The 16,523-nt window shown below is 34.5% G+C and overlaps 1 protein-coding gene and 1 pseudogene across 1 annotated transcript; one reads left to right on the forward strand and one right to left on the reverse strand.

Annotated features, from left to right (window-relative positions):
* The first annotated feature begins 781 nt into the window (after positions 1-781).
* Positions 782-900, forward strand: LOC118608573 (annotated as a pseudogene).
* Positions 901-8,109: 7,209 nt separating this feature from the next.
* LOC107501753 (ubiquitin-fold modifier-conjugating enzyme 1-like) lies at positions 8,110-8,631 on the reverse strand. Its single transcript, XM_036226567.1, is given in 1 exon segment — positions 8,110-8,631. A coding segment is annotated over 1 exon segment (522 nt).
* Between the last annotated feature and the right edge of the window lie 7,892 nt (positions 8,632-16,523).

The raw sequence follows: 16,523 nt of genomic DNA on the forward strand, positions 1-16,523 counted from the left end.
CAGCTAAAGTTCAACCTCGTCTACTTAATCCTTCTTTGTTCACTATCTTACAGATGTTGTTGCTGAGAGCACTTGCCAATAAACTTCCTATATGCAAATCTCTGTCACAGAGCTTGTTTGCCGGAGAACTTAACTCAAGACAAATGAACACTGAAAATACCCAGGAGCTTTTTAATAATGTTAGACCTTGACCTCAGAAATTCTGATTTAATTGTTCTAGGGTAAAGCTTAAGCATTTTAAACACTCCACAGATAATTCTAATGTGCAGCTAGGGATGAAAACCACTGTCTTAACCCATTGAGCTTAGTAATGAAGCATATGGTGTGGCCATTCCCCTTGGGAAAGTAAACTAGCAATATATCAGAGAACTACTGCTCCAACTCTGATGAGGTAGCTCATTCCTAGCATCAACCCCTTCTATTTTATAGATCTTCCTGGTATCTGCTGTGAAGAGAGTTCAAATTTTTGTCTTCAGAAGACCATAAAGTGGGTCAAAATTAGACATTAATAAAATTAACTTCAAGGCTGCATTTTACCCTAGGGCAGAGCGTTTTATCTTTATTCTATTTTCCATTTTAAATTATGCCCATCTGCATTGGTTAACATAGCTCACCAGAGATTATACAATTAGCCCAAATAATTACAACATAAAGGATGCCCCAAGTTTGAACACTCTGTAGCCCCTTCAATTATTTCTTTTCCAGGGAGAAATTAAAGAACAAAAATGAAATCTTCTTGAATTAAAAGTCCAAAAAAATTAAAGTTAAAAATGTTTGTCCTGTCTACAGCCATGCCACCCTGAACGCACCTGATCTCTTCTGATCTTGGAAGCTAAGCAGGATCGGGCCTGGTTAGTACTTGGATGGGAGATCACCTAGGAAGATCAGGTGCTGTAGGCATTAAAAAAAATGTTCGCCCTTCCAAATTTCTTATTCCTCTAGGTCTTAGTCAGAGGTCTGTAAGTGCAAGGGCATGTGTAGAGATGGATTACCCTCTGCTGCATTCTTAGCTTATTGCCACTGGAAATGTGTAAGTCCTTTAGTACCATCTCAAAAGTTGTAATATTTCAACTTCCTATCTCTCATGTGTCTCCCTTTTTCAAATCATCACAGCGCCAGGCTCACATTCAGAAAATTTAGAAATAAAGAATATGAATCTGGCTACACATAAGTTTTCCTGAGCAATATTTTATTCCTAGAACGTGGTATTTTGTTTAATGCATACTTTTGTTAGCAGCCAGACAATAGCAGACATAATTGGGGAAAAACAAGTAGACAGAAAAAGCATGAGACATGAAAAGGATAAATACAATTATTGTTTAATTTTTGTGTCTTGTTATTGGATTACTGGTGAAATTGAATATTTTATCATATGTTAATTACCTGGAATACTTATTAGGTGACTGTCTGTCCAAGACTTGAAGTATACAATGTACACATAGAGTGTACTTAGGTTCCTTATAAATCTGGGGCAATGAGAAACACATAATAACCTTGTGAATTTGTTGGTTGTTGATTTAAAAAATGGTATTAGCCTTTAATATACCTAATCTTTTAAAATATTATTTATAGAATGCAGGGGTCTCCAATCCCTGGGCCATGGACTGGTACTGGCCTTCAGTCTCTTAGGAACCAGGCCACACAGCAGGTGAGTGGTGGTCCAGTGAGCAAAGCTTCATCGGTATTTGCAGCTGCTCCCCAGTATCAGCATCACCGCCTCAGCTCAACCTCGGATCATCAGACATTAGATTGTCATAGGAGCACTAGTCCCTGGTGCCAAAAAGGTTGAGACTGCTGATCTAGTGGGTATAAAATGATATTTATTTGTTACTTTGATTTAAATTTCCTAACTATAAGTAACATTTGATCATTTATTCATATTTATTTGGATTTGCTCTTTTGTGAAATGTATATTAATCATTTTTGTCTATTTTCTTTTGGATTAACTTTTCCATATCACTTTTGTAAGAGCTCTCCATGTATTGCAAATATTTGTTTCCATTTCAATCATTCATCTGTGAATTTTGTTTGTGGTTTTGCTGCAATCAAAATTTCTAATTTTATTGTCAAATATGTTTACCTTTTGTTTTATAGCCTTTGAGTTTTCAGTCTTATTTAAGAAGTTTCCATGAATCCCAAATTATACAATTAATCTCATTTACTTTCTTACAAAATTTTTAATTGCATATATTTAATACATTAGAATTTATTTTGAGGTATACTATAAGATGGCACTTCATTTGTAATATCTTCCAGATCAATTGTCAATTGTGCCAAGACTGTTAACCAATTAATTATACTCTGACAGAATTGAACTACCTACAACTTTAATATATTAAAATCTTATATATATATATTAATATACATTTCTGTACTCCTAGTATGTTCTAATATCTTTTATTATTTTACCCAAACCATATTTATTTCATTATAGACCTCTATGCTATATTCTTGTATCTATTATCTATTAAAGCAATTATATTCATTTCTCCTCTTTATTGGCTATTTAAGGACATATATAATCATATAAGTTTATGACTGTTTTATAAATTTCCCAAAATAAATCCTAATTATAATTGCATTAAATTTATATATTAATTTAAGAAATTAACATTTAATGGTTTTAAATCTTTTACTAGAAGACCTTGTCTAAAGGAGTATCCACAATTGATTACAGTTAAAAAAATGAACTAGATATATATGTATGTATGTATGCATGTATGCATCTATCTATCTATCAATCAATCATCTATCTATATTTCAACTTGGATAAATCCTTGAAAACATATTGAGTTAAAAAATAAGACACAATGAAATATGTAATATACGACATTTTTGTCCATTTAAAAATATGTAACAACACGCTATTATTTATAAACACCTACATATGTAGTAAAATATTTTTAAATAAATGGAAAAGATAAATATCAATTCAGAAAAATGTCCATCCCTGCAGAGAGAGAAAGAGAAATAGGATGGCAAGACGAGTTTAGTTATGTGAAATTTATGTATCAGTTTAAAAAATATTTGAAGCATAAAGCAAAGTGTTAACATTTGTTCAATATAGATGGTGAGTAAACAGGTTAAATTATTTTCCACAATTTTCCATAAGTTTGAAATACCTCATAATGTCCTCATTACCTTTAAAAAGTATTTTCTTTATATTCGAAGTTTGGAAATCTCACTTGTATATGGCTAAATGGTTAAATGTGTGTGTGGGGGGGATTATCTTTTCGATTTTTGTTTTTTGTTTTGTTTTTTACTCTGCTGGCTTTTGCTGTGTCCTTTTGACCTGAAAATTCAACTTTGATTCAGCTTGAGGATATTTTTCTTCTATGGTTTCTCTTTCAGTTATTTCCTCTCCTTCTATCACTCCTATTACCATATATTAGACTGTCTGGCTCTGTCTTCTATTTATTTTATCTTTTCTCTCATTCACTTATGTTTTCATACTTTTGTTCTGTATTGCAGAATATCTCTTTCGGTTGATCTTCTAGATCAACTATATTTATTGTTTTTCCTTGATTCTAACTGAATTTTTATTTTAACAAGCATTTATTGAAGAAATCTTTATATTTATATTTTTGTGGTATCTTTTCAATTCTAATCTAGAATTTGCCTCAATGTGTTCCATCCTTTCTTCACTAAATCTGTTTCAATTCTTTAATGAATGTTTAGTGTGATCTCCCTTCTTCAAGCTGTTGATTCCTCTTAAAGGTGAAGCGATTATACCGCTTGCTCATTTGTGGGCATAAACAGTCCCACCTACTTGTTTATTACCTTTAATGAGTTCTGTCAACATCTCTATATGTCAAACTTCCGGAGTATTATAGGCAGTGGTGAGTCAGTAGCTAGTTAGGCATAGTGAGTAAGAGGGAAAGAGCTCTCCCAATTATAATGTAGTGGATTAATTCAACTTAGCTGGCAGGCCTTCTCGAGACAAGTTCATGTCAACATGGCTTCTTCTAGATCTGGAAGCAGACAATGGTCAAGGTTAATTCTGACCTAACATCTATGTATGTTGAAGAGATACATTCTGGCTGTATGCTGATCTCCATCTAACAAATAAATGTCCTCTAGATTCTCCCAGAGAGATAGGCATCCTCCTAAGCAACATATTCCTCATTCTTGTTCCACACTTTTCCTACAATAAAAGTGAAATAGAACCTGCTTTCCAATGGATCATATCTATAAGATATGAACAAGAAACTCAGCAGGTAGATCAAACTTTGTTGAGCTGCTTTAGCACATTTTAAAAGAGAGCATTTAACAGGCAGATGCTTAGACTATCTTAAGCTATAAATGTAAATTATTGCTAAAAAGCAATAACTCAAGAGGTAATCTGTGAGAATCTGGGCACAAACAGAGTTCCTCCAGGAACCAGGTCAAAAAAAATGTATCTCAGAGTTTACCTCCATCCACAGAGTACCCGGTGTAAGACCCAGCAATACTTGGGCACCTTGCAGATTTCATTCTATGGGAATTTCTTGAGATGACAATGCTTGATAGGGACATAGATATGACCATGTAAGGTAGCGTTATCAGTAAATTTTTGTAGGAGACTTTTCTAGTGGTGAATGTGAACAAGTAGGAAACAGAACAACCAAGCAAGATCATGGTGAACACTATGTAGTAACTACAGCTGCCAGATAGTCAGACTTGGTTGTGATTACATGTAAGACATCTTTATTTGAGAACTTCCAGGAATAAATGAGGTATATTTTGGATGAGGGGGCGGAGTTTGTTGTTCGTTTATAGGTAGACTATTAAGCTAATAGATATTTAGGTAACGTGGTAATATTAATAATAAACACTGATAATCAAGTGATTTCTGTGTGCCAAGATATGTGCCAAGTGATTCTTTTAACTTGTATTAACTTGTTTAATCCTCTTACCTATGCTGTGAGTTTGTTACTATTGTTACACCTTCCCTATTTTACAAATTAGGAAAATGAGACTTAACAGAGGTTAAAAGACTAGTCTAACGTCACAAATCTTCAAAACCTGTGTGCTCGATCTCCACATTCTATATTATATATATGAAAACTGGTAACTTCACACTGAGTAAATATCGAGGCCCATAATAATACTTGTGTATAAATTAATAAGCACTGAAAAGTATTTAAAAGACAAAAAAAATACATTTCAAAGAGATGAGCTAGTTAAGTAGGAAACAAATGGTCAAGTTGATTAAAGATCATTGCAGCCAGAAGCCGATCAAAGACCACCTATAGGATCAGATTTAAATGGCATCTGTTTAACATATTGCAAAAATTATTGAAGATACACCATGTGAAGATTTTCGAAGATTCTTTGGCTCAAGATGGTGGATTAACCCATAAATTAAACCCAACTTTCATCAGGTAATCACTTAATACATGCCTCAGATTTCACTGAAAGTAAACTGATAAATTCTCACAGGAAGTTCAGGATGACTGAATTGAACAAAGGTATGTTAGACAAAATACGTGATATAATGTTTTCAAAATCTTTCATCATATAGATAGAAGGATAATTTCACAAGAAATGAAGCTATCCCCTTTATAATTAACTTCGTAGGAAAGTTCCTAAAGAAAATTCAGAAACACTACTTTGCATGAACTAAACTAGCCAAGTTCTAGGATTCAGATCCTGGAATAGGTCTAAATTCTTTAAACTGTCAGAGCCAAATAACAAACTGCTCTTTTGTGCTTATGTAAGGTTTTTTTTATATAAAAAAATAAACCTTAGGGATCTCAACACAACCAAAAACCTTATTAGCTGTAATGTCTGTCAAACAGGATGAATTGGAATCAATTCATAAACACTCTCTTTTAGAGTTCACAGTAAAAATGGGTTACAGAAGGTAGACTCAGATTTTATTTTTCAAGATTAGAGATGCAAGTAGTATGCTTCAGATAAGTCGCTTTTTCCCAGTAGTATAAATAAGGAAAATGGATACCTAATCTCAACTGTTCTTCATTGTAAGCAAGTTAGAATTTAATAAGTGATATCTCAAAGAGTTGTATATAAAATATTAATATTTGTTTGGCTGCTTAGTTTGTGATCAGTTGTATAGTCTTCCCATAACAGTCATACAATCACCACAGCTATAGAAATAAGAATCTAATGTAGGTTTCTTTTGTTTGGTTATTTACTAAAGACATTAAACTATATCTATCATGTATTCATTTACTCAACAAATATTTCTTGATCTCCTACCATGAAATGGGGATAGAACAGCAAACAAAACAAACAAAAAACTTTTTTCTTCCTAACCAACACTGTAAAAATTGTATTTGAGGAAAATAACTTTCCTTTTCCTTATTAGCAAGCGATATTTCCATAGCAGCTTCCTAAGAAAAATGTCATTATGAATATACACAGAGGAAATTTCATTATTCTTGCCCAGAGATTTGAAAACATTTTCTACAAATGTCCAGATGGTAAATACGTTCAGCTTTGCAGGCCATGCATTTCCATTACAAATATTCGACTTTTCCCTCATAGCATCCAAACAGTCATGGACAGTATATAAATGGATGAACATGCAGTTTTATGATAGAACTTTATTTACAAAATCAAGTGGACTGGATCTGGCGATGGGCCCTACTTTTTAAACACCTAGTTTTGACCATTTTCATGTTAAAGAAAAAAAATATTAGAAATGAATTCAGACAAAGTGAGTTAATCTTATAGTTAAATTGTATGTACATAGATGATCTGAATACAGATACGAGATTGTGTGAGCTTGCTATCTATACACTTATGGATCATAAATTAATTAATGACAAATAATTGATGGCAGGAAGCTATTGCGTTATGCTTCCATGAAAACCCATAGAAAATCTCTTCAGGCAAAGCTCATAGTGAAAGTGACTTTTCCCACCAAAAGGATATAAAAATTGCCTCCAATTGCAAAGACCCAAAGAACTCTAGTCACACAGAGAGTAGTGAAACTACCAAAAAGTGCAAATATGGTTACATAATATTCTGGTTTGAAATACAGAGCTGCAGCAGCATAGTTTCACAGATAGAATTAAGCTTTTTGTACAACTGATAAAAACTCAAACTAAGAGAACTCTGTTCTGAGCCAATACATAAGCACTACTCAAATTTAGCAATAATGTCCCTGAAACCCTCATTACTAAGTATGAGCAGGGCAGGAGCAATAGGATCCACAGACTAGCGCTTGTATGAAACCATAACCCTTCCCTTTGCCATACTGATTAGGGGTTATCAACAATTCCTTACTGAGAAAGAACCAGGGAATGAGAATGAGAACTCCCTTTACCTCTTATGTTTCTCATTCAAAAATGGCATTAGCCATTCTGAACTGATACTTTTGTAATCTTCATAAAGCCCTGAGTCAAAAAGCCCCTTTGAGTGCAATTAAATAGTGATACCTAAGTTTTTCAGACCCTACCTGATGATTAGAGTTAAGACTTGGTTGCCCACAGAAGCCAACTTCAATGAGTTTCCACTGATTCATAATGGGACAACTTAATCATCAAGAAAGACAAGTGCATTGGATTGATATACATTAAATATATAAACATCTTTGAATTCATAACAAGACTAAACAGTAACTTAGTTGACATCATTAGAGGTTATAGACACCATCTCATTCCCATGAAAATTGATGAAGGGAAAGAAGTAAACATTTACCACGCCTTTCTTATGCAACTATATCTCAGGGTACCCAAATAGTTGAAGAAGGACATTTTCTTTCTTTCTCTTTCTTTTTTTTTTACCAGAGGAAGCAGCTTTTATTGATGAATTATTTCCAGAAACCAAAAAGACTATGTACCTACTTTCAACCATCCCCTATCCTTCCAGGATCTCACACTGCCCCACCTGGGGAAGGTATATAAATTGCTTTTCCATTTTCCAAAGTCCCAGCCTTTCCCCTTCCCTTGTAGCCTAACTTAGAAATTCAGTAGCAATGATGTTCTTTTTTTTTTTCATCCCAGCAATGCTAGACACAGTACTGCTGCAGCTACTGAGCAACTGTTGTGGGGGAAAGGGTATGAGTGAAGCAGTCAAATGAATAAGAAGAGATATGTACAGAAAAAAAAAGGAACATAGCCTATCTAAGGTCCTTCTGCCCAGCCTCAGTGGCTTGATCCTTCATTGGCTGCATTTCTCTTTATGCTGAATCATGCCTTTCTGAATTAGATTGGGAATTTCCACTGCCAGCCATGGACCCAGCCCCAGAGCCATAAGATGAGCTAGTCCAAACTTGGGCATGTTCCTGGCCCACAAAGACTTAAAGTGATCAGTCAGACATATTTTGCCACCCCTGTGCATCTTTGCTGTTTTTACATCCAGTTCAGGAACTGCAATTTCTGGAGCAGTAGTGAGATATGTGATAGGAATGTCAAACTCGATATCAAATTTATATTTGAGGAGACAGTGGGTGTACCAGCATTTTCCAAACCACCGAGTCTCTTCCTTGTTGAACTCCAGTCGGAAACAATTAATGTCTACATTCTTGTTGTTCTCCACATACTGGATAAGAGACTGATATTTCTCCTTGAGTTGCTGCACCTACAACTCCCGATTTCAAGGTCCGGCATTAGTCTTCAGCACCGGGATCTCAGACGCTACACACTGCCATTTGGGATGAGGGCACAGGAGAAAGTAAGACATTCATTTTTTATAGAAGGGTTCTAATAAAGGTAGAATGAAAAATGGTACTGGGAAAAAAACTTTTGCAGCACTAAATATTGTAATGGAGCAAATCCATTATCATCATTGTTGTTAAAACCACGGAATGAAATATTAATGGGAACTACATGTTGGAGACTGATATACTTGAAAGCACTGATGAATCTTGACATCCCTAAAAATGGGATATTATGTGATAAACCAAATATTATGTCTTTTCTTACAAGATAAAGTACACAAAGCCTCATATGAACTACTGTTATATAAAATACAATTTAACCTGAATGTAATCATGCCTCCAGACCTAACTCATAGTTTGCAGAAAATGTAAGCTCAACATCCCACAAAATATCAGCGAAATACAGAATGTGAGCCATTTTATAGGACAAAGGATCTATTTACTTATTTTCTCTATTAAATTGTATAAGAGGGATTTGGGGACTATTTCACAATAAATGAGATTTAAGAGGCAAAACAATCAAATACAAACCAACTGTACAAATATATTTTGAGGTAATCATGGGAATATAAACATAGACTGAGTGTTAGGTGATTTAAGTAATTATAATTTTGTTAGATGTGATAATAATATAACGGGTATGCCAAAAAATGTCCTAGAGATGCATATGGAAGTATTTATAAGTTAAATGATATGATGTGTGGGATTTAATCTAAAATACTCCTACAAAAAGTGTGAGAAGACTAGGTGACACAGCAAGGTAAAATATTGGAAATTGTTGAAACTGGTAAATGGATACATGGGGGTTTATTATAGTAATATAATCTATTCTAATTTTGTATATGTTTGACAATTTGGAAGATAAGGAGTTAAAATAAGCGGGTACAAAGACTGCTAAAACCAAGTAAGTTACACTCAATATAGAAAGTTAACAAAATGAGACTGGTTTTGAATTGGATGAGCTTATATGCTATACTCACATATTATCAAGTATGCTATTTTTTATTTGAAATTACCAAGTATTTTGGCTTAATTTACTAGTCATTAATTACTAAATTGTCAGTAAGCTAGACTTACATTTCATAAAGTCATTTCCTGCTTTCCCATTATAAATAAAAGATCTGTTTCATTCTGTATGTGGATATTCATGTTAATCAAATTATCAATATCTGTTCAAATCTCAAATACTAAACATCATATAAAAACAAAGAGCTGTTGATTATGAAGAAGTCAGAGACAGGTCAATGCAGTGAGAATGTGTTTTTGCAGACACAGAGTCAGTCGTGCTTTTATTACCAAAACCTAAATATGTAAGAAATGTTAATGGCATTTTAAAACAGAGGCATAGTAGAGAAGGGGTTATGGTAATATGAAGCTCAATATGAATTCAAAAGATGATGAAAAAATGCACTAAATGCCAGGACTAGCATCTCTTCATAGTGTAGTATGTCTTCATAGTGAGAGAATAGATATATTTTATTTTCTTCTTTAATTTCCTTTGCATTTTAAAATTTATTCAATGCAGATATATCATTTGTGAAATTAAAGTTAATTGTGAGAAAATAAATGCAAAAAAGTATATTGAAAGATGCATGACACCTAGATGACATCCTGTGAATGTAAGTTTATATACATGAAATATCAAAAAAAAGATGATTAATATATTCAAAACAGTACAAGAAACCCATGTTTATAAAGACTCTATTCTTTAAAATATTAAGAAATAAGATTCTGTAGCGGCAGACCACATTCTAGAGGGGAATAAGAAGTTTTGCTTGTTGAGATTACATTATGGACCAAGTTATGTGCAAAGAACTTGAAGTTAGGGACTTTTGCCTGTTTTTGTTTATTGCATCATCTCTGGGACTTAGAGGAGTACCTGGTACCTAGTTGGCACTTAAATATTTGTAGAATGAAGAAATAAATGAATGTATTTTTCAGTCTTTCAAAATAATCCTTTGAAATAGGTAATGATAGAGGGATGGTAGAGAGGCAAAGTAACTTGCACAAGATCACACAAGCAATATAGACTGGAACCAGAAGTGTCTAATTCCAAAAATGTTTGTGCTGTCCTGAAATATGTGTCTTGAAATATTTACATGTTACTAATAAAATTAAAGTGCAACAGTAAGTATCATTTGGAATCAGTCAACCTATGATGCAACCAATAAACACTATAAAAATCAGTCTTACTCTTGCAGACTGTAGCATTTTACAAGATTATATGGAAATGGAGTTAAAATTATGAAAGCGTGACCAAAGTGAACAGTAAACAAAAGATCTAAAAAATAAATCTATGTAACCTGACTCTGTAGGTGTGCTAAATTGTGATTTTCGGACTTGTAAAACTTCAGAGAAGGGAAAGAAGATCCAATAATGTTAAGGGGACTGACTTTGAAAGTCATTGTAAAGAATATAAAAGGAATTTCAGATGAGGGGAACAAAATGAGTAAACACAGGCAGTAAGACTGAGAAGAGACCACCACTCAGCTTCACTCTTATCTCCTTAGTGAATTCCTGTTTTTCTCTAGAACCCCATTTTCTCACATCTAGAGAAGTGGCTAGATTAGTACAGTAGACAAATATTTATCTGATGAATCATTTCTAAATCTTTTGTTTTCTGAAAATTCCCCCTTCTCTCTGCCCCTCATTCCCTTCTCCAGTATACAAGTTTACATTGGGCGAAGTCATGTTTCCACATTATCATGCCATCTTCTTTTATCATAAATTCATTCCAGATTTGAGTGCCAGAATCAAAAATGAGAACCAATGTCTTGTGAATCTGACTAGAATTATGAAATTCCAGTCTCAGCATCATTGGACTCTGGAAAAATAAGACATGTAAACCCCAATTGCTGTACAAAGAAGAAAGAGCTATTCTGTATCAAGACCAAGGAATCAATCAAGCAAGGAATATAGCAAAAACAAGAGTAAGAGACAGACAGTCGCTGGTTCTATAAGATGTCCCACTATCCTTACAATAAATTCTTTTCCTTTTTCTTAAGCCAACTAAGGCAGAATTTAGTTATATACAACAAAATTCCTGTCTCATACAACTAGAAACCTTTACAGTCATTTTTGGCTTTCACATTCTCAAATCACAAAGGTTATTATTGTATACTTATAGAGCAGTATGCACATAAAACTGACTCAAGTGTGGTAGAATGCAAGCCCCATGAAGGTAGAGATCTTTGTTTTGTTCACTGGTATATCCTAAGTGCCTAAACAGTGCCTGGCACACAGTGGATGCTCAATATGTGTTGAATAAAGACAAAGGTATATAGGAGACCAGTGATCCATCTATTTTCATATGTCAATGAAGCCATATTATAGGTAATTGGAAAGGAGCCATAAGCATAAATGTTATCTAGAAAGATTTAGGAAGCTAATACTGAACCATCATTACAAGTAAATTCAAGTTTAAGAAAAATTTCAAAGAATTCTCATTGATTTTGAGATATTTCAATTTATTAAATCTTTGGAATTGACTATTAAACTGGTTCCTCACGTTATCATTCTCAAAACTCTCAGCAAGTTCTTTGTCAAGTCAATGCTTAAGCCACACAACTTTCTTAAAAAAAAAAAAAAAGTTAGCCGCACTTACATCATAGAGAATTATATATGTTATTCCCTGTATGGAAAAATATTCCCTCCCCAAGTTTCCTATGTAACACCTACTACTTTTTCAGATTTTAGCTTGATTATTACTTCCTCTGGAATGTTTCCCTTATCATCAAGGTTAAAACTATATATTTGTTCATGTGACTTGAAAAAATTAATATCTATATTTCCAACTGGACTGTATGAGACAGAGAATAAGTCTCCCTTTACATCACCAGAGGATCCTCTGCTTCTAGAATAATACCCAAAATATATTAGCTGCTCAATAATAACATTTTAATTAATGAGTGAATGAGTAAACACACTTCTGGTACTCATATTCAAGATTAATTAGAAAAAAACTTAAAATGAAGATTCCAGACAGTGTTAGTAACTGTAATGAGAACATTAACTTCTAGAATAGGGTCATGGCACTAGAAACAGAGAAAAATGTATAACTATGGGTGTACTTTTTATTAGTTATTTTTACTATAAAAGCAATAAGTATTTATTATAAATTCCTCATACAGCCTAGAAGGAATAGATATAAAAAGTTTCCAATCCTAGTTCTCTGAATCCCATATGCCCTGTATAATCACTGTTAACAATTTTGTTTTCCTCCACAACAAAAATGTAAATATATTTGTATACAAACATATGCTTTCTTTTCATTCTACCTAGAGCGGTATTTACAAGAAATCTCTTGCCCCTACATATCCATTTTTCATCCAAGTTCTCCCCGCTCATTTCCTAAGCAAACTACAATGTATGAACTACATCATCCAAGGTCTATTGCCCTCTGGCTTCCAATTGGATTTATCCAATGGAAGACTCTAGCAGAAGATTAAACTGAGGCAGGTTATATAATAACAATTATCTCTCTGCTCCATTCTCACAAAGGCGCTTTACACATGCTATATCCCTCCACTGAAGAAACTACTCTCAATACAACCTGCTTTACATAACTCACTCTCCTTCCTAATCCTGCTAATGTTTCCCTTTTCTCATCACTGTAGCTCTCTCATCAGGAGTGGCAGTAGCTCTGCTGCTACTAGATGCAAGTTCCTACACTATTCCTTGTGGTTACCCTATGACTCGCCCGCATCTTGTATTTAACTGCTTTATAAATAAATCCTCTTTGTATTATCCTAATTTTGATGGATCATCAATTTCCTGCTGAGATCTGATTGATATAGATATCATGCTCTATATAGTGTAGTGTCCTTGATCTTTTCACTGGCATCATTTTACTGATCCTTTGATGCAAATTTTTCACATTTTTAACATCTCTGTAATTGGGATGCATTTTACAATTAATGTTGCATCATAGCTTAATTCTCAGTATTTTTACTTCCATAGTGATACATAAAATAGCAGTGCCTCTTAGAATTGATAAAATATAATAATATATCTTGGACCTCTGTGCATATCAGTACAAAAAAAGACAAAATATGGAATATTTTTAAGGAAAAATGAGTTGTGGGGTTTCTGAGAGATGAGGCAGATATAACTATACATTCAAGCTCAGGTACTTTGGATAATAGTGCTGTCACTGACACAATTAGGGCCTTGAAGAGGGGGAGCTGGTTTGCATAGGAGATAATTCTGAGTTTACATTAAAGCTTAGATTAAAGGACATCACCAGGGACCATGACAAACTTTTGAGAAAAATCCAGTGTCCTTGATGTAGATTTGTCTTAGTCAGCTTGGGCTGCCAAAACACAAATACCATAGACTTAAAAAAACAGACATTTATTTTCTCAGAATTCTGGAGGCTGAATGTCCAAGATAAACTACCAGTAGGTCAGTTTCTGGTTAGAACCATCTTCCTGACTTGCAGATGGCTGCCTTCTCACTGTGTGCTCACATGACCTTTCCTTGATGCATTCACATGCAGAGATAGAGGAGAGGAGAGGAGAGGAGAGGAGAGGAGAGGAGAGGAGAGGAGAGGAGAGAGGTGAGAGGAAGATTTCTTCTCTTATAGAGCTACTAAGAGCTATACTCTTATGATCTCATCTAAACCTAATCACTTCCTAAAGGCTCCATTTCCAAATATCATCATATTGGGGGCTAGGGCTTCAACATATCAATTTAGGGAACACAGTTTAGTCCATGACATTCTGTCTTTGCTCCCTCCCAAATTCATGCCCTTCTCACATGCAAAATACATTCATTCCATCTCAACAGCCCAAAGAGTCTTAATTCATTCCAGCATCAACTATAAAGTCTAAAGTTCAAAGTCTCATACAAATACAGTTAAATCAGTGAGAATCAAGGTATAACCCATCCTGAGACAAAATTCCTATCCAGCCGTGCATCTGCGAAACCAGACAAGTTATGTGTTTCCAAAGTACTGTGGTGGGATAGGCATTGGATAGACATTCCCATTAAAAAAGGGAGAAATCAGAAGGAAAAAAAGAGTGACAGAACACAAGCAAGTTCAAAACCTAGCAAGGCAAATTTTGTTAGAACTTAAGTCTTGAGAATAATCCTCAATAATCCTCTTTAGCTGGATGTCCCACCTTCTGGGCCTACTGGTGCAACAGTGTAACCCTTGTAAATCTAGGTAGGGATTTCTGCCCCTGCATTTCTGCCTGGCTGGTGTCCTATTGGGAGGGCCAGCCCTCAAGGCTTCACCAGGCTACTCCCAGCATTTTTATGTATTTCGACACTGCTGCTGCTGCTGCAAAAAATAGCTTTCCAAAATACCAAATAATTTATAAGCTAGACAACATCAGCAAATTTACAATTCTTTTACTATTTCTCGTCTTCACACTGTGATGGAAAACAAGGATACATAGAAGTCAGAAATTGAGAAAAGGAAATAGATGAATCAATAATTAGCTATTGGGGAGAGTTAAGGATGTCTGTTGACAACTTTGCCTAGTGCTTCAGAGGTGACTTTACATGTTGACATTTGGTGTCTTATCAAAGTGGTTGTGACAAATAAGTATAATTATTTATTGTTATTCAATCCTGGCTGACCACTCATTCTTTCCTGGCCTATCTAAAACATTCTTTCATCCATTCAATCCATTCAATCATCAATTTAACGAGTATATTTTGATCAGCTTTTTTTGTACCAAATAAAAAATCTGAACTTTTTGCATACAATGAGAAAAAAGACAGATGCTATCTTTACAGAGCTTCAGCACTAATAGAGATACAGACAAGTTAGCAGTAAAATTATAAAGTGTGATTTGTGTCATATGGGAAAATGGTCTGGGTGTTATGAGAACAAAGGAGTATCTACCTCGGAGTGAAAAGTTGGGACAGGGTGGTTCAACCAAGGGGGAAATTAAGTGTTCTATGTAGAGGAAATGGAGTGTGCATGGGTTTTGAGTTCACAGAAAACATGACATGCTTGAGAGATATTTGACTGATAAGTCAATCAATTAATTAATGATAACCTTTGTCTAGAACAGTAATTATCAACTGAGAGTGATTTTTGCCCCCAGGGGACATTTGTCAATGTCTGAAAATATTTTCAGTTATCACAAGTGAGAGGGAGGTGCTACAGGCATCTAATGAGTAGTGGCTAAGGGATGCTGTTAAACACCCTACAATGCACAAGACTGCCCTCCACAACAAAGAATTATCTGACTCAAAATACCAATAGTACTGAGGCTGATACACCTTGGACTAGATCCTACCATGCCCCAGTAGTCACTTCTTATAAGTGTAAGTAATTATGTTATTAATACTAAAATAATTTCTTTAATGGCTATGTCTTCTACTGCACTGAAACTCCATAAGGTCTAAGACTAAGTCCTGTTCATTGCCATGTCCTTAATGTGTAGCATAATTTTTAGCACACAGTGCATATTCAATAAGCATTCTTTGAATGCCTTAAAGGGTGATTAATAAATGATCAGGGATGGGGTTGGCCAAAAGTGAAATGAATTATAAGTAGGTACCAATTCATGCAGGGTCATGTCTAGGGGAGAGATCCAATGAGTAACCTGGAAAAAGGGGAGCCTTTGCTTCAATATATTGTAAGCCAACTTCCCAGTCTTCGATATGGAAATCTGACATTTTTGCAAAGATTCCCAAAGTGCTATGCAAAAGCAATTTTAAGATAAGTTTACTAACCCCTTATTCTGAGGTCATTACCACCATCCTGTAACTGTGAAAGCATTCGTTACCTGTATAGAATTTCTGGAGGTGTTACTGCTGTTTTATTTAGGGGCTTAAACTTTTTCATGAAGAGAATAGGCAATGACATGATCAGACTTGCATTTTAGAACATTAACTCACTGTAGTGTTAAAATGGTTTGAAGGAAGAAAGATCGAATTCAAGAATTACCAGCCCCCC

This window comes from Rousettus aegyptiacus, unplaced genomic scaffold (assembly GCF_014176215.1).
Source record: "Rousettus aegyptiacus isolate mRouAeg1 unplaced genomic scaffold, mRouAeg1.p scaffold_m13_p_9, whole genome shotgun sequence".
Taxonomy (NCBI): domain Eukaryota; kingdom Metazoa; phylum Chordata; class Mammalia; order Chiroptera; family Pteropodidae; genus Rousettus; species Rousettus aegyptiacus.